The sequence below is a fragment of the Molothrus aeneus genome, chromosome 16, assembly GCF_037042795.1.
Source record: "Molothrus aeneus isolate 106 chromosome 16, BPBGC_Maene_1.0, whole genome shotgun sequence".
Taxonomy (NCBI): Eukaryota; Metazoa; Chordata; class Aves; order Passeriformes; family Icteridae; genus Molothrus; species Molothrus aeneus.
In genome coordinates, this window is record NC_089661.1 from 13032303 (window position 1) to 13056745 (window position 24443).

At 50.5% G+C, this 24443-nt stretch overlaps 1 protein-coding gene across 1 annotated transcript; it reads right to left on the reverse strand.

The window, feature by feature from the left end:
* Positions 1 to 1750: 1750 nt before the first annotated feature.
* On the reverse strand, positions 1751 to 23789 carry MMD2 (monocyte to macrophage differentiation associated 2). Its single transcript, XM_066560819.1, has 7 exons — positions 23597 to 23789; positions 7146 to 7227; positions 6349 to 6509; positions 6196 to 6270; positions 5823 to 5924; positions 5458 to 5527; positions 1751 to 4994 (listed from the first exon to the last, which is right to left on the reverse strand). Exons 1-7 carry the CDS (start codon positions 23641 to 23643, stop codon positions 4788 to 4790), a joined length of 744 nt encoding a protein of 247 aa, XP_066416916.1. The 5' UTR covers positions 23644 to 23789; the 3' UTR covers positions 1751 to 4787.
* Positions 23790 to 24443: the final 654 nt, after the last annotated feature.

Sequence of the window (24443 nt, forward strand, 5' to 3'; positions counted from 1 at the left end):
GGAAAGGGTCAGGATAAGGGAAGGGTCTGTGGGAAAGGGTTGCGATTTAGGAAGGGTCAGGATTTGGGAAGGGTCGGCCCTGGGAAAGGGTCAGGTTGTAGAAAGGGTTGGCACTGGGAAAGGGCTGGGATGTGGGAAAGGGGTTCTGCCTCCCTCTGCCCCCCTCTCTGAGACCCCACCTGGGGCACTGCATGCAGCACTGGGTCTGCAGCACAGACAGACGTGGAGCTATTGGAGTGAGGCTGCAAAGATGCTCCAAGGGCTGGAGCACCTCTCCTATGGAGCCAGGCTAGGAGAGCTGGGGATGATCAAGATGGAGGAGAGAAGGCCCCAGGGAGACCTTAGAGCCCCTTCCATTGCCTAAAGGGGCTCCAAAAATGATGGAGAGGGACTTTGGGCATGGAGTGACAGGACAAGGGGGAATGGATTCCCACTGCCAGAGGACAGGGTCAGATGGAATTCTTGCCTGTGAGGGTGGTGAGGCCCTGGCACAGGTTGCCCAGAGAAGCTGTGGCTGCCACATCTCTGGAAGTGTTCCAGGCTGGGTTGGAAGTGGCTTTGATCATCTTGGTCTAGAGGAAGGTGTCCTTGCCCATGGCAGGGGTTGGAACAAGATGAGCTTTGAGGTTCCTTCCAACCCAAGCCTCTCTAGGATTCTGTGAAAATGCCAGGAGCAAGCCAGGCAGGGCTCTGCAGGCAGAGGCTGGCTTTGGCCAGACAGGTTTTATCAAAGCAGCTCCAGAGCTGACCTGGAGACTGCTGGGGGAGCACACAGGCTGGTGCCTGACAGGGGTGAGGGATGGATCACTTGTTCAGGTTGAGATGGTCACTGATGCTCTGCTTGCCTTGGTGAAAATGTCTCCTTTTGGTAAAGGGTGTTTCCCTGTCCAGGGGTGCTCTGGCTGGGAAAGCAATTCTGCCACCCAGACACCCTCTGGGAATGACAGCACCAAAGCAAAGCAGACTCAGGAGGCCTCCCAGTCCAGCCCAATTGCCAGCAGCACAGGAATGATGGGCGAGGTGGAAGTTGTGGGTCAGGTTTGGGGGTGAGTTCAGCTGCCCCTGGAAGCAGGGAACCCTCCCTGGTTTTCTGGGAAAGCTGCTGAGCACGGCAGCCTGGGGGAATGCAGCACTGTAATTATGGCAGAGAGGGCAGACAGTGCTCGTGCAGAGCCCAGGCCAGGCAGCTCCAGCATGGGGGCAAATTCTCCCCTCCAAGAGGAGCAAATTCTCCCCCTCCAAGAGGAGCCAGTGCCCACAGGAGAGGCTGGTGGGGTCAGCAAGGGGCTGTGCTTGCCCCCTGCCCAGTCTGCCACAGATTTTCTCCTCCTCCATGGCTCTGGCATCCTTCATCCCCTCAGTGCCAGCCCTGGGGCTCCCTCCACACCTCAGCCTCTGACTCAGCCACGAGGAGGGGAAATGGCAGGGCTGGAGCAGGCTGTGCTGAAGCTGCCATGGTGAGATGCTGCTGATGAGTCTTCAGCCAGCACCGCTGGGCACAGGGGCTCTGTCAGCAAACTCACTGATTGATTGATTTGTTTGTTTGTTTGTTTGTTTGTTCAGCAGCTGGCAGTGCCATCCCTGCACCAAGGTGAGTCAGTGCTCAGCACCCCAGTGCCATCCCTGCAGTTGCTTGAGTGGCTCCTCTCCTCACCAGGGAGCAAAGCCACGTGGGATGAGTCAGACAGAAAATGAGTTTATTTCCAGATGCTGCAGGGGAACTAATTTTGATTTAACAAGCAGGCAAGAGTGAGGTATCTTGAGTTTTTATTTCGATCCTACTCCACAGGAAACAACATCCACTAGTGTTATCTTCCTTACATTTGTTTGTATTTGACCCAATACTGTGTTAAATATAAAATACTGATTGAACAAGGATGGATGGTGAAAAACATGAGATGCTAAAAAGATCCCTCGAGCCCTCCTCCACAAACATCCTGAATGTTACGAGTCATTTAAAATTAGTATAAAACAGGAGGACAATCCAATAACTTGCTCTGTGTTCCCCATGCTTTGCAAGGGAGGATTTAGGAGCAAGTGGAAAGGGGGAGCCTCTCACTTACAGAGAAGCCCACTCTGCAAATCCAGGCTGAAGGCAGGGTGGCTTTGTTCCCAACAGAGCCTGGCCATCCACTCCTGCTGGGTGTCCTGCCCTGGATTTTCAGCAGGAGACTGAGATGAAGCAGGCTCAGAAAGGTCCTTCTGGCACCTCCCTGTGCCTCAGGAGCCCTTGGGACAGATTTAGGGCCAAAAGACCACAAATGGCAAAAGAGTTTCTGAGATAAATCCCCTGGGGTGAAGCCCGGGATGGTGGTCCCTGGGCATCCTCAGCCCTGCCAGGGGACAGTGGCCTGGGGCTGGGAGCGCTGTTTGCCTGCTCTGACCCCAGCGTGGCTCCCCGTGGCATCTGGGCACAGAGAGCGAGGAGAGCTGAAGCTGTCAGCAGGCCCCAGGGTGGCTCTGGGAACCTGCTCCCCCAGAGCCAGGGAAAAGTGAAGCAGGGGTTTGTGCAGCTCTGGCTGCCCTCCAAGTGCTTCACGGGGTCCTCACACGAGCCCTGTGAGGTAGGTCAGGGTCTGCACCCCCATTTTACAGATGGGGAAACTGAGGCACAGAGAAGGGTAATGACTTGCCAGACAGAAAATATGGCATCTCCCATTCTGGGATCTCTGCATCCTGCTGTTCCAACCCTGGATATGCTCCATCAGCTGCTGGTTACTCACAGCTCATCCTTTTCCACCTCTGCACCTGCAGCAGGTGGCAGGGCCAGGGCTGGGCAGAGCAGCAGCAACAGAGTCTGGGCTCACACCAGCTCGTTCACCCCCATCCCTAAGACCACCCATCACCCCCAGGGCAGTCCCAGCCCAAAGGCTGCTTTGGGGTGCCCTGGGCACAGAGTCCCAGCAGCCCCACGCCAGGCTGGGGTGCCAGGGACAGCTCCCGGAGCCTTTTACAGGAACCTCCTGCCTGTGGAAGTAAAACCCAGCAGATATTTTTGCCAGCCTGACAAGCACAGGCACCACGTCAGGAGGGGGGCGAGTATCCAGGTGCTTCCTCTTTGGTGATGTGCTGCACAGTGGCACAGCCCTGGACAGCCAGTCCTGGGGTGCCACAGGCTGGGGGGCCCTAAGCTCTGCTCAGCTCCCTGGAATGCTGCTGGAGAAACAGGAGATGTGGGATGGTGGCCACAAATCTCCTTCGCTTGCCACATGGTGCCAGAGGCTGCAGCTGTGATTAATCAAAGGCCAAAAAGAGGTGATGGGCAACTGATTCCTTTGGGGCTGATGGAGAAGGTGCAGGCTCAGCCCAGCACAAACCACCACACCCTCCTGGCTCCAGCAGCTCTGCCAGGGTGTTTGGGTACAGTAGAGGAAATGTATTTGAATATCTGTATAGAGGCTTTGCCCCAGAGGTCCCAGTTGTCCTTGATGGGCTGCAGCTGTGACCAATGAAGATAACTGGGATAAAAGGGGGTGGGTAAGCCAGTCAGGGAGAGCCTTGGAGGAGCCCTGAACTGGGAGAGAACAGCATGCAGAAGAAGGAGTCTGCGAAGATCTGCAGCCATTAGAACACACCGAAGAGGTATGGACTTTAGAAATCTGATAACAACAATATAGGACTCTAGAAATAATAGAACAACAACATTTGGGGAGCAGGATCAGGCGTGGTTTTGCCATTCTGCTGCTCCCAGCAGCTGGATGGATGTCCCATGTCCCACTGTGTGGCCATGGTTAGACATCTAAAAACTGAGCATCAATGGGACCTCTCCGTTACAGCTCACACCCAGGCTTTGTGTGGATGCATTCCTGCCCTGCAGCAACCTGGGAATGCCAGAAATCTTTCCAAAAGTGGAATTAAATCTGATGAGCAATAGGTTCATCAGCAAAATGGGAGCAGAGAAGGCAGGTAGCCCTGTGATCCCAGTCCAAGGAGGTTCTCTGCCCTCCCTCCAGGAGAAAGGGACTGCCCTGGGCTGACCCCAGTCAGGGAGATACCAGGAGCTGGATCCCAGCTGTGCTCCCTGCTGAAGGCACACATGCAGCAGGGCTTGGGAGCTGGGCTGTGCTTCAGGCTGCCACTGGCACCAGGCTGGAGAGGAAAACCGAGAACTCCAGGGAGAAAATGTCCACAGGGGATCCCAGGGATGTATGGATGAGTTGTGCACTTCATATTGGCTTAAAGAAAGGGTTTCCCAGTGCTCAGGGACTGGGATGCCCTGGAAGAGATTCGAGTTTCAATCTCTTGTAAGGCTTGTTGAGTATGGGCCATCCCCTCAAGGGCTTGGGATGGAGCTGTTAATGCTGGCAGGACTCAGGAAGATTTAGGAGCCAGACCAGGTGGTGCAGGGGTGTCACCACATCCCCCTCCACCACTGGGTCTCTCCCCTCACCCTGACTCCTCCAGTCCCTTCAGTGGCACACTCTAAGGACTCCAGGAGCCAAACCCAGGGTGTCATAGCTGGGGCATGTGGGGCCAAGTTTCCCAGTCCTGTGGGATGCTCAAGACCAGGTGAGTGAGCAAAGCTCCCAGTGAGTGGTCACTGTGAGTCAGCCCACAGCCCAGTCAGTCACTGTGTTCTGAAACTTTTGCCTAAAAAAACAAACAGTTCCCGAGCTTAAAAAAGAAAAACATTTAAAATCAACCTCCAGGCTCTCCTGTGTGTGCAGGAAGGGCACCAACAGCTGCTGTCCATGGGGCGAGGGGGTGGTTTGGGGTGAGCCCACTGTGTCACCAGTGCCCTCTGTGCCCCCACGTGCCAGGTGGCACAAACAACGTCTCTAAGGCTTCTACCGAGGGGAGGTTTTGGTCTCCAGTGCCCCAGGCTGGTACAGGTACCTCCAGATGGCATAGTAGTGGGTGCCAGCTCCCATGGCCACGAAGAGGTGCCAGATGGCGTGGGCGAAGGGGATGCGCCCGTCGCTCTTGAAGAACACCATGCCCAGGCAGTAGAAGAAGCCACCAGCCACCAGCTCCAGGAGGCCATCCCTGTTGGGCTGGGAGCAGGCAATGCTCAGTGAGGCCAAGACAGTCTGACCACTCCCCACCACCCCACTGAGACCAGAAGTGGTGTCCAGCTGCAGCTCTGGGCTTCTCTGCCTTCTGCTACACCCTCCTCCCCAGCAAGGCAGCAGGGACCCAGCAGCCCTGGGAGAAATGGAACTAGATGGTCCTTAAGGTCCCTTCCAATCCAGACCATTCTATGATTCTGTGATCCTATAATTTTCAAACCACAGAGCCCAGGAAGGAGATCTGGGAGAGATGCATGTGGTGCTGCCAGGCAGCCAAAGCACCTGCAGAACCAAGGTGAGCTACATCATATCAGGGATGGCTTTATCCCTCACCCAGCCTGGAGACTGCACCAGCCCACAGGAGGCAAACTGCTCTGAATTTTCAAATCCATCCTGAGGAAAATCCTGAGGGATTTGTCCCTCAGTCTGAGCCCAAGTAGGGCCTTACCATGGAGAGGATGACCAAGGCGGGGAAGAAGCCCATGATAACGTAGCACACCAGCTCCACCAGCTTGTACCTGTGACAGACAGACAGAGAGGCAGCTTGGAGCAGGGACAGAGGGAGGCTGAGTTTTATGCTTGACATTTCCACAGCAGTGCTACAGAGGAAGGGGTGGCAGTGCCATCACAGCAGGTCCCATGTCCTCATGTGCAGACCGGCTTGGGACCTGACACTTGGGACTCTGGGGTGACATCTGGAGATTTTGGCTTTTTATTTGGTGCCACCACATGGAGGAAGGAACTCATGGCAGCAGTCCCTGCTCCTGGCCCGGGTCCCACACGCCCTCCAGCCCAGGGGGTGCAGGCACTCACCGCTCATGGAAGAAGAAAACGTAGACGGTGCCGATGGATGCCATGATCCAGATGATCCAGCGCATGTGGGAGGCCCAGGGACCCAACTCCCGCAGGTTCAACCTGCAAGATCCAGGGCTGTGGTGAGGTGGGTCCAGGGCAGCACCCTGGGCTGGGCTCAGCCCCTCACCCCCGGGGCTGTCCCACCACAGCATCTTGTAACTTCAAGAGGTTGGAATCCATAGGATGTGAAGGTTTTGTGGAAAGGGGTGAGGTACAATCTCAAGAAGAAGCAAAGCCAGAGAGGGAAACTCTTTTTGTTGGAACCAGGATGATTTGATTTTTTTTCCCCTTCAGTGGGGGCAGGTGAAGGCCCCAGGCACCAGGAACTCACCAGGGAGCGTAGGAGGCAGCGATGAAGAAGTAGATCACCATCCTGTCAAACATGTGCAGGCAGTGCTCCACGGTCCTGCAGGACAGACAGATGGGTCACAGCACTGGGGGCATCTGAACCCTCCCCCCCTTCCCAAGCAGTCAGGGATGGTACCTGAGATGCCTCTTCTTCCAGGAGATGGTGTGGAAGATGGTGGAGACAATGAAGAGGCTGGACAAGCCAAAGCCATAGATCCAGGCTGAGATGGTTTCCCACTGGTCATCAGAGAGGATATAGAGGATGGAGCTGCCAAGGATGCTTGGCAGGATCCAGAGCTGGAAGGGGAAGCAAACCTGCTGTTGACTCTCTGCATTTCCATTAAGGAGCTACAATAGAGCCTCCACTTCTCCTTTCAGGTGTTTCTTTAGCTTCTGGTCAAAGGTACCACCCCTAAGGGGCAGGCAGGGTCCCTCCCTGCATGGTGCAGCTCCAAAATAGTTTGTCCAGAAGGTAGGGAGGAGGAGGAGGAAGGCACAAGGAGGATGACTGTGTCTGAGTCATCTCTCAGGACTCAAAGTGGGAACTGTCAGCTCCAAAAGAAACCCTGGTGGGGGGAGAGGTCCCTCCCACTGCTACACAGACAGCCCCATGGGCACCTGTCACAGCTCTTGCTGTGAAACAATCCATTTTCAGGGAGCTTTGAAAATACTTCTGCCCCACCAAGCCCACAGCCAGCTTCCCCAGGGACATGGGGCCACAGTGGGGGAGAGCAAGGGAGATGAAAATCAAATTCCCAGGGCAGAGGAGGGAGAACATCCCAATCCCTAGGAATACACCGAGCACATTTGCCTCAGACTCGCAGTGACTGCCCCAGAGCTGAACAAAGATGTTTTTGGGTGTCCCTTGAGGTTCCTCAGTGGATCCCCAGAGGGATGAGCACTATCCTCCCTCTCCCAGGGACAGGGACTCACAGCGTGGGTGGCACAGTTGGCTGCGTGCTCGTATTCCGTGGGCTGGTACCTGCAGTTGGATGGGACACGGTGATTCATGAACCTGCAGAGAGTGGGGAGAGAAACACACTCAGGGGACAGGGATGGAGCAAAACCCTTCTGGAGGGATCTGCACAGGGCCTGCAGCCCTACCATGGCTCAGCTTTGCTCCAGCTGCCCTGCAGAAGGGACACCAGGGCACAGCCTGTCCATCTGGCTGTCCCCAGCTGCCCAGGTCTTGCTCAGCCATGGATGAGGCTGGAGCAGCTCCTGGGAGCTGCTGCTGCTGCTTGGAGAGAAGAAGGCAGGAGTCAGCTCTGCCAGTGGCTGTGGGCAGAGGTGGGAAGAGCACCAGCAACAAAGAGGGAACATAGGGGAGAGCTGTGGGACCCCAACCCATCCAGGGGTGACACCTTCATGTCACAGCAGCGTGGCCAGCTCCAAAAAGGGTATCCCTGCAAGGCCTTTGGTTTCTGGGTACCACCTGCATCTACCCCCAGGGTTGCACATCCCAACAGAGATTCCTGTGGGGGAAAGCCTGCTGCCCTTCCATGGAAACCTGCATCTTTATTTCTGTTTCTCTTAGTCTTAGGAGGCAGCAGCTTGCTCTTGGTGTTCACAGGAATATATTGATTTCCTGGCTGGACCAACAGACAGAGATAAAAAACAGTGTCACTGCATTTCTAGGTGTGCAACAACAAATTAAACGTGCATATATAACAGCTCTGAGCACAGCCTCATCCACCACCCTCTTCTGGCAGGAGACAGCAGTGGAGGCTTAGCAAAGGGAATGAGAAACAGGGAAATGGAGAGGGTTCCTTCCCTGCTCCTCAAAATCAGGGATTTTAGGACTCTTCCTGCTGTGGCCAGGTCAGGATGGCTGAGCTGAGCTGCAGGGCAGGACCTGGGCTAATTGCTCTGTGACCCTGCTTGCCCCCAGCTCCAGCACCATCTGCAGCCTTTCACAGCTGAGTTGTGCCCAGCAAAGAGGCTCAGGGGCTGGCACGACCTTGTGCTGGGCACAGGCTGATGCCTCAGGCCGGGGATGCTTAGGAAGGCAGGAAATGTCCCCTCTCCCTGTCCCTACCCACCCACTCTGGCATCTCTTGCCTGCTTGGCCCCACTGCCTGTTAAAACTGAGGCAGGATGGTTTAATGGCTCAAATGACAAGGATTTGGTGTGTGGGGAATTGTGCAACCACAGTGGGGTGAGGGGAGCCCCAGCAGGTGACAGTGACAACCCACAGAGGGGTCCTGTCCCCAGCCTCTGCCCTGCCTCCTGCCAGACCCTGGCACTGTGGCAAGAAATTCATGGTCCTCGTCACCAAAAAATGTCTGGAATTCAGGGGGGAATGGAGGGGCCGAGCTGCCACTGCTCTGTTCACCAGGGCTGCCTGTGCTGGAGCCATGTCCCCCTGGCAGGAGGAGGCTTCTGTCCCCAGCGTTGCCAGGAGCCTGTCCCCAGCTCCCCTCCACTGTCTGCTTCCCTTTATTTTCCCTTTTAATAACCAGAAGGAGGGGGAAGAGGGGAGGTCAGACGCTCACCAGGGCTCACAGGGGGTAAATGGGGCTGAGCAGGGCTGGGAAGAAGCTGGGGGACATGTCCCCCCACATCCCTGGGGACATGGCTGTGCCCAGAGCACTGTCACCTCCACCCCAGGGACACCAGGGATGCCCTCCCCATGCAGGCACATGGCTGATAAATAATTATCAAACGGCTTGGGAATGGTCTGTATCAGGTATCAGTAACATTAAAAAATGCAGTATATGGACCATCAACCAATGAATTTAGCAACAGTTGGATGGTAATTAATCACCTTTCCTTTGAAGCCGTCTTCATAGCATACTTACTTACAAAGGGAAAGCATTTGGTTTTTATTTTAAAAAATACTACAAATCACCAACGGCCAGCTTAAATGAGCATGGAAGACTGACAAAGACATGGTAATGTTTTTTCTTTTAAATCCACAACAACCTCATCACGTACTGTGGCAAGAAATTACATTTGATAAATAAAATAAAATAAAATTAAAAGCTTTAAAAATAGAAAAATAAAATGAAAATTAAATAAAATATAACTTTAAAAATTAATTAAAAATATATGATTTACATTTATTAATTTACATTTGATAAATGAAATAAAAAAGCTTTAAAAATAGAAAAATAAAATAAAAATTAAATGCAAATAACTTTAAAAAATTAATTAAAAATATATTATTTACATTTATTAATTTACATTTGATAAATAAAATTAAAAAGCTATAAAAATAGAAAAATAAAATAAAAATTAAAAATAACTTTAAAAAATTAATTAAAAATATATTATTTACATTTATTAATTTACATTTGATAAATAAAATAAAAATCTTTAAAAATAGAAAAATAAAATGAAAATTAAATAAAAAATAACTTTAAAAATTAATTAAAAATATATTATTTACATTTATTAATTTACATTTGATAAATAAAATAAAAAAGCTTTAAAATAGAAAAATTTTTAAAAAGTAAATAAAAAATAACTTTAAAAAATTAATTAAAAATAAATTATTTACATTTATTAATTTACATTTGATAAAATAAAATAAAAAGCTTTAAAAATAGAAAAATAAAATAAAAATTACATAAAAAACGTTAAAAAATTAATTAAAAATATATTATTTACATTTGTTAATTTACATTTGATAAATAAAATAAAAAGCTTTAAAATAGAAAAATTTTAAAAAAGTAAATAAAAATAACTTTAAAAAATTAATTAAAAATATATTATTTACATTTATTAATTTACATTTGATAAATAAAGTAAAAAAGCTTTAAAAATAGAAAAATAAAATAAAAATTAAATAAAAATACTAAAAAATTAATTAAAAATATATTATTTACATTTGTTAATTTACATTTGATAAATAAATTTAAAAGCTTTAAAAATAGAAAAATAAAATTAAAATTTAATAAAAATAACTTTAAAAAATTAATTAAAAATATATTATTTACATTTATTAATTTTCATTTGATAAATAAAATAAAAAAGCTTTAAAAATAGAAAAATAAAATGAAAATTAAATAAAAATAACTTTAAAAAATTAATTAAAAATATATTATTTACATTTATTAATTTACATTTGAAAAATGAAATAAAATAAAAAGCTTTAAAAATAGAAAAATAAAATGAAAATTAAATAAAAAATAACTTTAAAAAATTAAGTAAAAATATATGATTTACATTTATTAATTTACATTTGATAAAATAAAATAAAAAGCTTTAATAATAGAAAAATAAAATAAAAATTTAATAAAAATAACTTTAAAAATTAATTAAAAATAAATGATTTACATTTATTAATTTACATTTGATAAATAAAATAAAAAGCTTTAAAAATAGAAAAATAAAATAAAAATTTAATAAAAATAACTTTAAAAATTAATTAAAAATAAATGATTTACATTTATTAATTTACATTTGATAAAATAAAAAGCTTTAAAAATAGAAAAATAAAATAAAAATTTAATAAAAATAACTTTAAAAATTAATTAAAAATATATTATTTACATTTATTAATTTACATTTGATAAAATAAACTTTAAAAGCTTTAAAAATAGAAAAATAAAATGAAAATTAAATAAAAATAACTTTAAAAAATTAATTAAAAATATATTATTTATATTTATTAATTTACATTTGAAAAATGAAATAAAATAAAAAGCTTTAAAAATAGAAAAATAAAATGAAAATTAAATAAAAAATGACTTTAAAAAATTAAGTAAAAATATATGATTTGCATTTATTAATTTACATTTGATAAAATAAAATAAAAAGCTTTAAAAATAAAAAAATAAAATAAAAATTACATAAAAAAACGTTTAAAAATTAATTAAAAATAAATGATTTACATTTATTAATTTACATTTGATAAATAAAATAAAATAAAAAAGCTTTAAAAATAGAAATTTTTTTTAAAATTAAAAAAAAAAACTTTAAAAAATTAATGCTGTAAAATGCCGTAAAAGTTCCATAAAACGAAGTGCCGTAAAGCGCGACCGTCGTAAAATGTGCCGTAAAGCGCGACTGTCGTAAAAGCTGCCGTAAAGCACGACTGTCGTAAAACTGCCGTAAAGCGCGACTGTCGTAAAATGTGCCGTAAAGCGCGACTGTCGTAAAAGGTGCCGCAAAGCGCGACTGTCGTAAAAGGTGCCGTAAAGCGCGACTGTCGTAAAACTGTCGTAAAGCTGCCGTGAAGCGCGACTGTCGTAAAGCTGCCGTAAAGCGCGACTGTCGTAAAGCTGCCGTAAAGCGCGACTGTCGTAAAAGGTGCCGTAAAGCGCGACTGTCGTAAAAGGTGCCGTAAAGCGCGACTGTCGTAAAAGGTGCCGTAAAGCGCGACTGTCGTAAAACTGTCGTAAAAGGTGCCGTAAAGCGCGACTGTCGTAAAAGGTGCCGTAAAGCGCGACTGTCGTAAAAGGTGCCGTAAAGCGCGACTGTCGTAAAAGGTGCCGTAAAGCGCGACTGTCGTAAAAGGTGCCGTAAAGCGCGACTGTCGTAAAAGGTGCCGTAAAGCGCGACTGTCGTAAAAGGTGCCGTAAAGCGCGACTGTCGTAAAACTGTCGTAAAAGCTGCCGTAAAGCGCGACTGTCGTAAAAGGTGCCGTAAAGCGCGACTGTCGTAATACTGCCGTAAAGCGCGACTGTCGTAAAAGGTGCCGTAAAGCGCGACTGTCGTAAAAGGTGCCGTAAAGCGCGACTGTCGTAAAAGGTGCCGTAAAGCGCGACTGTCGTAAAACTGCCGTAAAGCGCGACTGTCGTAAAAGCTGCCGTAAAGCGCGACTGTCGTAAAACTGTCGTAAAATGTGCCGTAAAGCGCGACTGTCGTAAAAGGTGCCGTAAAGCGCGACTGTCGTAATACTGCCGTAAAGCGCGACTGTCGTAAAAGGTGCCGTAAAGCGCGACTGTCGTAAAAGCTGCCGTAAAGCGCGACTGTCGTAAAACTGTCGTAAAAGGTGCCGTAAAGCGCGACTGTCGTAAAAGGTGCCGTAAAGCGCGACTGTCGTAAAAGGTGCCGTAAAGCGCGACTGTCGTAAAAGGTGCCGTAAAGCGCGACTGTCGTAAAAGGTGCCGTAAAGCGCGACTGTCGTAAAAGGTGCCGTAAAGCGCGACTGTCGTAAAGCTGCCGTAAAGCGCGACTGTCGTAAAGGTGCCGTAAAGCGCGACTGTCGTAAAAGGTGCCGTAAAGCGCGACTGTCGTAAAATGTGCCGTAAAGCGCGACTGTCGTAAAGCTGTCGTAAAACTGCCGTAAAGCGCGACTGTCGTAAAAGGTGCCGTAAAGCGCGACTGTCGTAAAAGGTGCCGTAAAGCGCGACTGTCGTAAAGCTGCCGTAAAGCGCGACTGTCGTAAAGCTGCCGTAAAGCGCGACTGTCGTAAAAGGTGCCGTAAAGCGCGACTGTCGTAAAAGGTGCCGTAAAGCGCGACTGTCGTAAAACTGCCGTAAATCGCGACTGTCGTAAAATGTGCCGTAAAGCGCGACTGTCGTAAAGCTGCCGTAAAGCGCGACTGTCGTAAAAGGTGCCGTAAAGCGCGACTGTCGTAAAAGGTGTCGTAAAAGGTGCCGTAAAGCGCGACTGTCGTAAAGCTGCCGTAAAGCGCGACTGTCGTAAAAGGTGCCGTAAAGCGCGACTGTCGTAAAATGTGCCGTAAAGCGCGACTGTCGTAAAACTGTCGTAAAAGGTGCCGTAAAGCGCGACTGTCGTAAAACTGCCGTAAATCGCGACTGTCGTAAAACTGCCGTAAATCGCGACTGTCGTAAAAGCTGCCGTAAAGCGCGACTGTCGTAAAACTGCCGTAAAACTGTCCCTTTGATCCCAACACAAAAGAATTTCGAAAAAGAACTGTCACCAAACACCCCCAGAGTACCCCCAGTGTTTGGGACAGATTTCTCGACCCAAAAGGGGACACTAAACCCTGAAAAATCGCCAGCATTAATGCCAAAATTAGAAAACTCACAAAAATCTTTTGATAATTTTAAACTAACAGACTGCTGTGAAAACGGCAATCACTTGTTTTTAAAATTTTTAATAGAATGTAATAAAAATGGTTATAAAAATAAAATGATTATAAATAATGGTTATAAATGGTTATAAAAATAATAAAAATAATGGTTATAAATGGTTATAAAATTAGTAATACAATTAGAGTAATAATAAATTGGACAATTTGAATTAGGACAATATGAGATAACAAAAACAAAGAGTTATGGACATCCGGGTACCTTTTTCTGGGCAGCACGAGCCCAAAAAAGAACCCACGTTAACAAAGGATTGACCCTTAAAAGCAATAGCCTGTTGCATAGTCATACACTTCATACATGATGCATAAATTCCATTCAAACACAGGATTCTGTGATGGGACACAGAGGATGGATGGACAGACAGACACTGATGTCACAGTTGCTGAAGAAACACATTCAAGGCCTTTTCCTCCAATTTATTGATTTTAACAAAGCCTGCTCCATCTTCCCTCTGCTCTGGCTGGTGCTGATCACAACAGCAAAACAGATCCAATTCCACAGCCCCCTCCCCAGGGCTGGGGGACTCCCAGACCCTTTGGGAAGGTTTTCCTGGGGTGTAAATATCCTCCCTAGCTCTGGCACAGGGGTAGAGAAGCTGGGAAGGACCACCCAAGCCATGTCCATGTAACAAGGTTGGAGAGCATTTATGTTCCTGAAGCCCAGAACAGTGTGGTGAGGGGCACCACAAACTCCTGCTTTTCCCAGAGGGACAACAGCCTTGAGGAAGAACCTTTTTGGGTTTTTTTGAGCTGGGGAGAGGTTGCTCTTATTTTCCTGCTTTCTAGTAAGCATCATCCTATGGATGGTGGGAAATGGAGCATCGGGGAAGTGGGACCTGGGGGGTCAGCCTGAGCCCCACTTTTGGCACCTGCACTGTGTTTTGGGGTTAATTGGGCACATTTCTGTGGTCCTCTATGCTCTTGCTTTGCATAGCAAAGGGGAATTGCATTTCATAGGGTGGGAAGAAGGTAAGAAAGGGATATAGTGAAATTTTTCCTCGGGAGGGCTCATGTGGGACTCTGAGCTCTCTTGAGGGCACCAAGAGAACCTGAATCAGTCACTCCACAGTCACCTCCCTCTGCAGAAATGGGAACAGCTGGTGTTGGCACATCTCCTGGCAAGGCAGGATAAGTCCCTGGCTGCACCTTATTTCCCAGGGGTGCAGAGGTCATTTCCTCTCCTCCTCCTCCAGGATTTTATGGACCAGCTTGTGCCATCCCTGTGTACACTGGCATGAATGCAGGGCATGGGGAGCTCTGCAGCATTCCCAGCCCGCAGACAGTGTGTAGAACCAGCCCCAAAGCACAGCTCCAAGCTGGACAGACAGATGGATACACTTGGAAGCAGCATTTGTGATTGTTGGGTGCAGGAAGCCACCAGCAGGTGCTCACACACCACTGGGTGCTCCCAGTGCAAATCCAAGAATTTTTGGATTTGCACTCAGCAGGTGCTTCAGGATGGCAAATCCAAGACACAGAGAAGTTCAAAGACAGAGCAGGAGCAGGGTCAGGATCATGTTCACTCCCAGGGATGCTGTCTGGGAAGCAGGGAACCAAAGGGTTCCTGGGCACCTTCTCCTCCTGGTGCTGCTCCTGGCACACCCCTACAACTGCTGTATGAAGAGGGGGGGCTGCTGAGGGTCTGCCCAGGGGTTATTCACTGCAATCCCAGGGTTTTTGCCTGCCCTACTTGTGCCTGCTTTCCCCTGGCCCCTTTCCCAGGGAGGGAGCCTGAAAAGGGCCAGTACAGCAGGCTCTGGCCAGGGAAACAATGAGCCCCTTGTCCCTGGGCAGAGTGCAGAGCTGCCTTCCCAGGCCTGCTCCTTTCTCCTGCTCTTTCTCCCACTCTCTTGGGCTGGGTTTTTTTTTTTTTTTTAATATGGCTTTAGGGGTTCTTACTGAGTTTTTTAAAAGACTTTTATCCACCAACAAAATTCCAGCCTCCAAAATCGTGCAGATCTGCCGGGCTCTTGTTTCACCAGGGTGGGAAGAAGGGAAGAAAGGGATAGAGTTAAATTATTCCTCAGGAGGGCTCATGTGGGACTCTGAGCTCTCCTGAGGGCACCAAGAGAACCTGAATCAGTCACTCCATGGTCACCACACACTCACACAAGCAGAGCCATGGGACACTTTCAGGAAAGCTGTCCCCTGCACACATGAGGGGAAAGGCCTCAAAAGAGGCCCAAGCCAGGCTGCAATTTGGCATAGATGGGATTTAGCCCTGCCTTTGACACAACTCCCTGGCTGCCCTCTGCCACATCTCTTCATGTCCTTCTCACTCCCCTTTCCCCTCTCTCCAAGTGAGGATAATAATTTTGACATCCTTTAGGCAAGCCAGTGGTGGATAATGTGAGGAGGGTGTAAAATCACCCCAATGATGTGGATGGGGAGCTGTGAGCTGGGCCTCTGCCCTTGGAAAGAGCTGCTCCAACACCTGCCCTCCCCAGGCCTGCCATAAATCAGGCTGTGCATGTGTCTGTGTGTCTGTGCACTGTGGGCTGGGTGCCATGGGGACAAAGGAGCAGTCAGCAGGTCCAAGGTCATCCCAGGTGATACAAATTTCCCCAGTGCAGCTCACATCTACAGGTTTCACCTGCAGATGGATTATAAAAGGGCTGGGCTTGCTCAGGAGTTGGCCTAAAGCCTGTGGAGATGGGTTTGCTGCACATCCACCCTCCTGCCCAAGGAGCTGGGGCTCCTCCAAGCTCTGTTCCCTGCTGGGCAGTTCTGGGGATCTGGCTGCAAAGGAAGAGCATTTCTCCTTCCTCTTGTGCCTGGATGTCACAGCTGCTTTTAAAGCAACAGAGGAAGATCCTGGTTGTGGTCAGAGAGGAAGGATTTGCTGGATGTTGATCAGCAGTGGAGGGAAGTCCTGCTGGGGCTGTCCCTTGGTAGAATAAGTGTTGTGATGCCTGAGGTGTCAGTGATGGAGCAGATGTGTCCCTGCAGGGCAGATCTCACTCTCTCACTCCTCAGGGCCTGGCCTGGGTTTGCTCTGACAGCCCTGAGGCTGCACACCCAGCACAGATGTCAGGCTTGGTCCTGGGGCTCACGTGGGAGCTGCTGTGGTGGCATCCCCTAAGCTGGGGCTTGGCAGGGGCCCTGCCTCTGATCTGGGATCTGCTCAGGCTCCAGCTGCATCCCTGGTAAGAGGCTTCAATCCCTTGAGCTGCTGTGTGGTTTGTAGTCAGCTGAGTCCTGGGGAGCAGCGTGTGCTGGCTTGGGGCCTGGCTGCTGCTTGTGTCCAGCTCACCACCACAGGGCCCACAGGGTGCAGAACCAGCAGGAAACCCCCATGGCCCACCTGGAGCCCAGGAGATCCCCCAGAATTTACTGCTTTATCCAGCCCAGGAGCACTTGTTAAACCCTGCTTTTCCTTCCTACCCATTGACGTGGGAATGTTTGCCACTGGGAAGCAGAAACACCAAGGCTGGCACTGCCCAGCAGTGCCATCTGCAGTGCCACCCACACGGGCACGGGTGGCACCTGCTGGGGGCTGGAGCCTCCCTTCCATGCCCATTCCTCAGAGCCTGCCTGCTCCCACGCTCACATATGGCTCTGCTGCTTTGCAAAGCTGGGTTGGAAGCAGCTCCTGGGCCAGGCCTGGCCTTGGGCCCCTCCTTTGACTCCCATCCCATGGGAGAGGGGCAGCAAGGCTGATGGAGCAGAGCAGGACAACCCAGGGTTTTCTTTTTGTCACACTTCCTAGCACAAGGAGCTGGCAGCTTGGGCATGGAGCAGGAAATTTAAGGGTTTTTTATCTAAGCCAGCATTTCCTCACCTTTCTCATGGGTAAGTTCACCAGATTTCTGGAGTAACCCACACAGATTCCCCCGGTGCAAGCCTTGCTTCCACAAAGCGAGTCAAAAGGGGCAGCAGATCCAATTATCACCCATCTCCTCATTCCTCCCATCCCAGTTTTGCTCATTCCCAGCACTCTGAGCACCCTGGGCTGGCTCTGGACCATGCCCTGGCACTACACAACCTGCACACCCTGAGAACCCATGAGCAAGGGCTGCTGCTGACTCAGAGGAGCTCCCAGAGAGGGGCCCCATGCTCAGCCAGGTCCGTGCTGTCCCTGGCTCTGAGCCACAGGCACAGGTGTTCCCTGAGGAGGGACAGAGGAGGCAACCCCTGACACACCCCCAGAGGATGCAGGAGGGACTGTGCTGCTCTTCCCCTCAGTACCAAGGGCATCCAAAATTCCTTTTTTACTCAGGGACAACCATGGGATGCTCCAAGCCAGGCATTGACCATTTCTGCACCCACCAGAGCCCATGTACACCCAGCAAGGCTCGGTTGATGGTGGAAACTCACCAGTAATTCCCAACTGTCCACATCCCCCTCCTGTGGGCAGGGATGTTTCTTTTTCTCCCCAGCTCTCTATGTGGATGGTATCTCTAACTCTTCCAAGGTAATTCATGACCCTGCAACCACAGCAGAGCTGTTTGTTTATTCACAACAGATGGGATTGGTGAATGTTTCCCAAATTACTTTCTGAGCTGGGACTTCTTGTTTCATTTGGTACTCATGAGACATCCAACAACAGCTGATTAGTCACAAAATGACTCTGATGTCCCAGGTGTTTGGTGAATGTTGGAAGGACTGTTTTCAGGACTGCAAATCCTCTATTATTCATTAATTTCTTGTTTGGAAAGTCATTGTGCATGTTCCTTGCTGCCTTGCCTTGAGCAAGGAGTCAGTGGGATAAATCCTGAGCTGGCTTTGCCTCTTTAACTGCAGCAGCCCCAGGAGTGAGTGTGACCACTGGATCCTGTGCCTGCTGGCACAAGATTTGGATAGTTTGAGGGCTGGAGCTTTCCCAGCCTCTAACCCTGGCTGTGACTGTGAAATACATGGGCAGGTGAGCAGTCCCAGGTTCATAAAACCTCCCCACAACATGGCCTGGGAGACACAGCCAGGCTCTCACTTAGGATTCCCAGATGCTGCTCAAGTACAAATCATATCTGTAAATTATTCAGCAAATGCCTCTGGACAGCAAAGGCAGAGAAGGAAAATCATGTATTTCACCAGCCAAGCAGACAGATAGTAAGATTTCCATTAGTATTACTTACAACAGAGAGCAGGGCTGTGTCTAATGCTGCTGCTCAGCACAGAGAGGAGCCAGCTCCGTGCCCTGACCTGATGATCTCTTTCTGCACAAAATCCTTTCCTCAGCAGCAGCAAACCCGGGCTGTAAACTCAAACAGGAGCACAGAGTTGACTCCAAATTCTCCTGAAGGTCAGCACTGCTTGGCTCAGCTCAGTGGTCTCTGACTCATCCAGCAGGAATATGACACCTGTGGTATCATGTTATCATGAGAGGTTCAGTGTTATCACAGAGAGCCCCTCTGGACTCCCTCTGCATGAAAATGTTCCGTTTGTCACACCTGGAGAGACCTGATCTGTGTGTTTGGCCATGTCTGCTCTGCCTTTCTCAGATCCAGCCCCTGGCAGCAGCATCTCTGGATATTAAACAGAACTCCTCGTGCAGCTGCAGCCAGGCACCCCTCAGGAGTGAAGGGCTGGAATAAGTTGTGCTTTTTTCCCTTCTTTTCTTTGGGAGTTGTACTTGTTGGCATGGCTTTGTCTCACTGTGGAGCTGGGGGTGTGGGAAGGGAGGAGGAGGAGGAGGAGGAGGAGGGGAGGCCAGCCCTGGCAGAGCCCCATTTCTCACAGTCACTGACCTGCAGGGCTGGGCACTGGCTTGAATTTCCCATGGGTGGTGTTGGCTGCTACCTCATGAAGCTGGACACAGCAAACTGTGCCAAAGAATCACATCAGGCTGATATCCAACACCAGCTGAAGGAGGGGAAGGATCATGTGTTTCCCAGGCAGCCAAGAGACCGTCATTGCCCCAAAAGCACAAGGCATGGGGCTTGGTTTGCCCACTCCTGCACATCTTCAGTGTGCTGGTCCCCACCTGAGCCTGTCCTGCTGGATGCCCCAGCCCTTGCAGAGGCTGGAACAGGGCAGTTTGAGTGGACATCCCATCAAAAATGCTGCTCTGAGAGCTTGCTGCCTTCCAAACACCTGGCTCCCATTATGCACCCTGAGGTAACTCCTACTGGTGCCATTTTAAGAGGGTATCTGAGCCAAGCTGGCCCCACAAAGCAACCAGCATGGAATTGGTTGGTAATAGCAGCTGATCCTGGTTTTCCCAGGGATTTTGAGGGCCTCCCCATCTCTTGGAGCAGTGCCTTTTGCATCTGGGGGGATCTGTCTGCTCAGCTGGGGACAGACTGACAGGTCCTGATGGGGCTGGTGCTTGCAAGGTGAGCAGCCCCTGCCTCTAGAGGAGCTTCAGGCTGTGGTATCAACACTGAAAGCGTTTCCCTTCTCACTGCTCCATCCCACATGGGCTGTGGGGGAAGCAGAGCTCTTGGAAAGCATCTTGGAGTGTGTGGGAGCAGGAGAGGGCTGCTCATGTTTTCATGGCAAAGCAATGGAGAACAGGTCTTCCCAATGTGGTTGCTCTGTCCAGGCTGTCAGCCTGGCATTGGTTTCCTTGTGTTTGGAGTCTGAGCACCCCAACATTTCCTATTTCTCCTATTCCTGCTGGTTCTCCTCTTCCTGTCTTGGCCAGAGGTGCCAGAATAGCTGATTAATATCTCTTTGCTTAAGAATTACAGGTGCAGGGAGAAACAAGGAAGGTCTTTCCACCTGCCTTTCCCCAAATTCAGAGGATTTGGGTCTGAGTAAGTGTAGAGCTCAGACCTCCATCCCCTCATGCTGGTGAGGAGGTGGCAATGCCTGCATTGCAGGCACAGGGAGGTGAGGACAAGCCTGGACCATGCACCTACAGAGCCCCTGCTCCTGGGCTGAGACATCAATGTGGATTTTCCCATTCTCTTTGTGTTACCCATGCAGGGCAGTAACACAGTAAGATTTAGAGCCTTTACCATGGACAAACCCAAGGAGCTGCTATCAGTCTGTGAGGATGATTCAGTGCCCTGCAGCTCCCAGCAGAGACCTCTCCAGTGCTGCTCCAGAGAGGCTGAAGCTGGCTGGGTACAGCAGCTCCCTGATTAATCACATTTCCTTCCAATTACCGCTCTGAGAGGCCAAGATCTGGGAAGCATTCAGGGAACTAACTACTCAGCCCCATGGCAGCTACGTGGGCAGGAAGGACCAGACCATGTTTGAGTTAAAACTGGGCCAAAAGAGGGTCAAAGCTGGTGGTGAGGGTCAAGGAGGGTTTGGTTACCAGGTCAGTGTAACCTGACCAATGAGCCCAGTGATAAAGATGCAGCTTGGTCTGATGTGCTGGTCTGGGAGGAACCCAGCACTGTTTTGGTGAGCTGGGAGGGAGGAATAACCCTGTGGTGGTTGGATAAAGCAGGAGGAATCACATCTGCTCACACTTGGTGCTGTGCTGGTGTCGCGGTTAAACCCGGCCCGTGGGGCAGGAGATGGATATTGCCTGTCAGGGCTGTGAGTGACAGGGAAAGCCTTGCAGCAACCGAGCTTTGAAACTCCATTTCCCCACGGTGTCAGTGATGAAAGAGCCTCCCGGGCCCCAGAGCAGAGCAGAAACCACCGAGTTTGTCATTTATAACTTCAAATGGCATCGCCTGCACCCTACACCACCACGGTGGCAGCTCCTCCCTTTGCTTCCTTCCCCTCTGCCCCAGCTCTGCATCTCCAAAGCCCAGCCAGGAGGGATTTGGAGACAGCCTGGTGTCCCTCCAGCCCTGAGTTTTCTCCTGGCAGTTCACAGAACGTTCCCACATTGATCACGGCTTTTCATCTCTTTGTTCTCACACAACAGGTCTTTCATCACCACACTGTGTTTCATTTATTCATTTTGCTGGGTGTATCAATGGCCAAGTTCCTCCTTTCTTGGTCCTGGCTCAAAATTAGATAAAATGACATGAAAAATGAAGCCTGTTTCAGGCTTTTCCTCCACAAGGAAAACTTTGATATTTTTGGGGTTTTTTTTCAAGGAACACCATAAGCAAGGCTACATTCTCTGAAAAGATGTTGCAAGATAGAATCACAAAATTGTTAAGGTTGGACAAGACCTCTAAGATGGAGTCTGACCATGAGCCCAGCAGTGCCATGTTCACCCCTAAACCACTTCCCCAGGTGCCACATCCCCATGTGGTTTTGACAACTTCCAGGAATGGTGATTCAGCCACTTCCCTAGGCAGCCTGGTTTAATCTTTCCTAATATCCAATCTAAACTTCCCCTAGTGCAGTTTGAGCCCATTTTGTCTTATCCTGTCCCTTGTTCCCTGGGAGCAGAGCCTGAACCCCACCTGGCTGCACCCTCCTGTCAGGGAGTTGTGGTCACTGAGAAGGTCCCCCCAAGCCTTCTTTTCTCCATGCTGAGCTCCCTCAGCTGCTCCTTATCAGACTTGTGCTCCATTATCCTTCTCTGGACCTGCTCCAGCACCCCAACACCTTTCCTGTAGTGAAAACTGAGCACAGGATTTGATTCTGCTGCCTTGAAGGATATGTGCCACCATGAGTCCCCTGGCTTCTGCTCACCCCAATTCCCACCTCAAAGCTCCCTGAAAGAGCATCCCAGGCACAAAGGAAGGAGCAGCTTTAGGGTTTCTTTTGGGACATGCCCCAGCAGAGCATTTCCATGGAGAGCAGAGCTGGTGTACACAGAGGGAGGGGGGACAAGGATTATCCCACTGTTATTTTTGAGCACTGGGCTAAGAGGATCTCTGTGATGATACAGGAAGCCCCGGGTTAGCATCACGTGCTGGGGACTTTCTTGGGGTGAAAGCCAAGGGAGCTCCCGTCTCCTGCTGCTCCCCACCCAGCCCTGGCACACAGTGAGAGCTGGAGGATTCCCTGTGGATCTGCCCCTCCCTGTGCCCCAGAGCCCCTGCCCTGCATGTGGGCACCATCCCTGTAATGCCTCATCCCACTGAACAAGCTGTCTCCAGAAAGGACCACCACAAGGCTGGAGCAGGCAGCAGATAAAGGATAAATCAAGCAACAGGTTGGCAGATGGGCTCTGCTGAGGGGAGTTGATGTCAGTGGGGCAGCCCCTGATCTGCTGCCCAGTTCCCAAAGAGCCTCTGCACCCCTGTCATGGGGTAAAGGTATGGTTTTCCTCCTGCTCTGGGGGTACAGAGCTCTGCTCAGCTCCATTTCCCCCAGCTCTGTCCTTTGCATGCCAGCAGGGTGGGGGAGTGAAAGGTGGGGGTGTGAAAGTCTTGAATTCTCCATTTTTCACAGGGTTTTGTACCAGGCACATTGTGCAGATCTGCTGGGTGCCTCCTGCCTCTTCAGCAAGCAAAGGTTATCAGGAGGCAGCCACAGCCTCAAAAGGGTCTTTGAGCAAGGGGCCACATTTCAGGCAGGGTTTTGGAGATGCAAGCATGGGTTTTCCCCACAGGATACCTGTAAGGAAAGGAGCTGATGGCTGGAGGAGGTCGGAGGATGGTCTCCTGTCCTTACCCAGTTCAGACAAACATCCCTCAGAGATTATCCTACCTGGAGCAAGCAAGAAACACCATCACCGCTTCTTTTCACACAACTTTCTCTCTGGTATCTACCCCTAACAGGACCACAGAAAGTCTGGAAGTGGCAGCACAGAGCTCAGTGCCCTCAGGGGCTGTGCCAGCCCGAGGGACCCTACACAGGCAGAAAAACATCACCACCACAGCCCCAGGGAGCTGGGAGCAAAGCCTGTTCTCGGTGCGGGGCTGAGCGCCCCCAGCAGCCGCTGTCCCCACCTGTGCAGCACCCGGTGCCACCTGCCTCATCCCGGGCAGGTGTTGTCCCCGCGTCACCTGCCAGCTCCCTGACAAAGGCCACACCTGATCCCGCAGCCGCGCGTGTGGCCAAGCGCCCTCTGACCCTGTGCTCAGCAATCCTCAGGTTTCCCCCCCGCACAGGTAACACCGGGAGGTTTCCTGCTACACCTGAGCTCTCCAAACAACTCCCGGCTGCTGCTGGAAAAGCTCCCTGGGGATTTCATGGAGGGAGAGAAGGATCCACCGCCCGTGCCATCCCATGGGGACCCTGTTGAGCCTGCGGGTCCAGGCTGGCAGAGCCGTCCCGAGGGGGTTTCACCGGGGTGCAGAAGGACCCTGGATCGCATCGCTCCCTCCATGGGGGTTTGGAGCCAGCGTTAGGCTCTGTTCCCTCGGGAAGGCAGGATCCTGATCCTGCCGCGGGAGAGCCGCGGTGAAGTTAGAGCCAGCGAAAGGCTCCCAAGGATGCCGAGAATCCTTTAGGGATGTAAAAAAGCAGGTAGCCGAAAGCCCAGCCCGCACCTGCCCTGTGCTCTGAGGCACTCAGCAGCTTTCCAAGATCCTTTCGGGCTCCATCCCCGCCGAGCCGTGCCCGGGGAGGGCTCGGGGAGCTGTCCGGGAGCACCGGGGGTCGGGGACCGCCGCACCGATGGATTTACCTGGCGTAGCGTGTCTTCTGGAAATCCAGGAGCCGAGACACGAACATCGCGACGGTGCCATGGGGGTCCCGGGCAGCGGCGGCTGCTCAGCCCCGGCCCGGGGGAACGGCACCAGCTCGGCGAGCTCCGGCTGCCGACCGGGAGAAGGGGCGGCCGGCACAGCCCAGCCCAGCCCGGCACGGCACAGCCCAGCCCGGCCCCGGCCCCCTCCCGCCCCCTCGGCCGCTCGGGAGAAGCGACACGGGCAAAACAAAGGCGACCTCCGGGAGGGGGGAGCCAGCCCCGCTGCCGCCCTCAGATGTGCAACGAGGAGGAGGAGGAGGAGGAGGAGGGAAAAAAGAAAGGGGGGTGTGGGGGGGGAATCCCTTCCAACTCTTCCCGGCCACAGCAACCTGCGCGATCTCCCTCCGCCCCCCGGCAGCTTTAAGCACAGCTAAAAATATCCCCCACCCTCCCCGCTGCCACCCCCGGGGGATCAAATAGCAGCAGATTTGAATTGAAAATGTGATTAAAGCATCGGGGAGGGGGAGAGCGCCGAGTGCCGGCAGTCAGACGCTCCCCCCGGTACCCACCCGCTCCCCCCGGTTCTGCTCCTCCCGGCTGGGTCTCCCCCGAGCGTCCCCGAGGCATCTCTGCCCACCCCGGGGGCAGCGCCATCCCCAAGGAGCTGGTTTGTTTGGCTTTGTTTTTATTTATTAGGTTTTAACGATTTTTTTCCCCATTATTTTCCAGAGGCTGGGGTGGGTGGCTCTGCCACCATCACTGCGTGGTGCCCCTGGGAGGGGGCACAGCTCCAGCACCCCGCCACCCCTCCCTGCTGGGGAGAAGGGGGATAAAGCAGCACGAC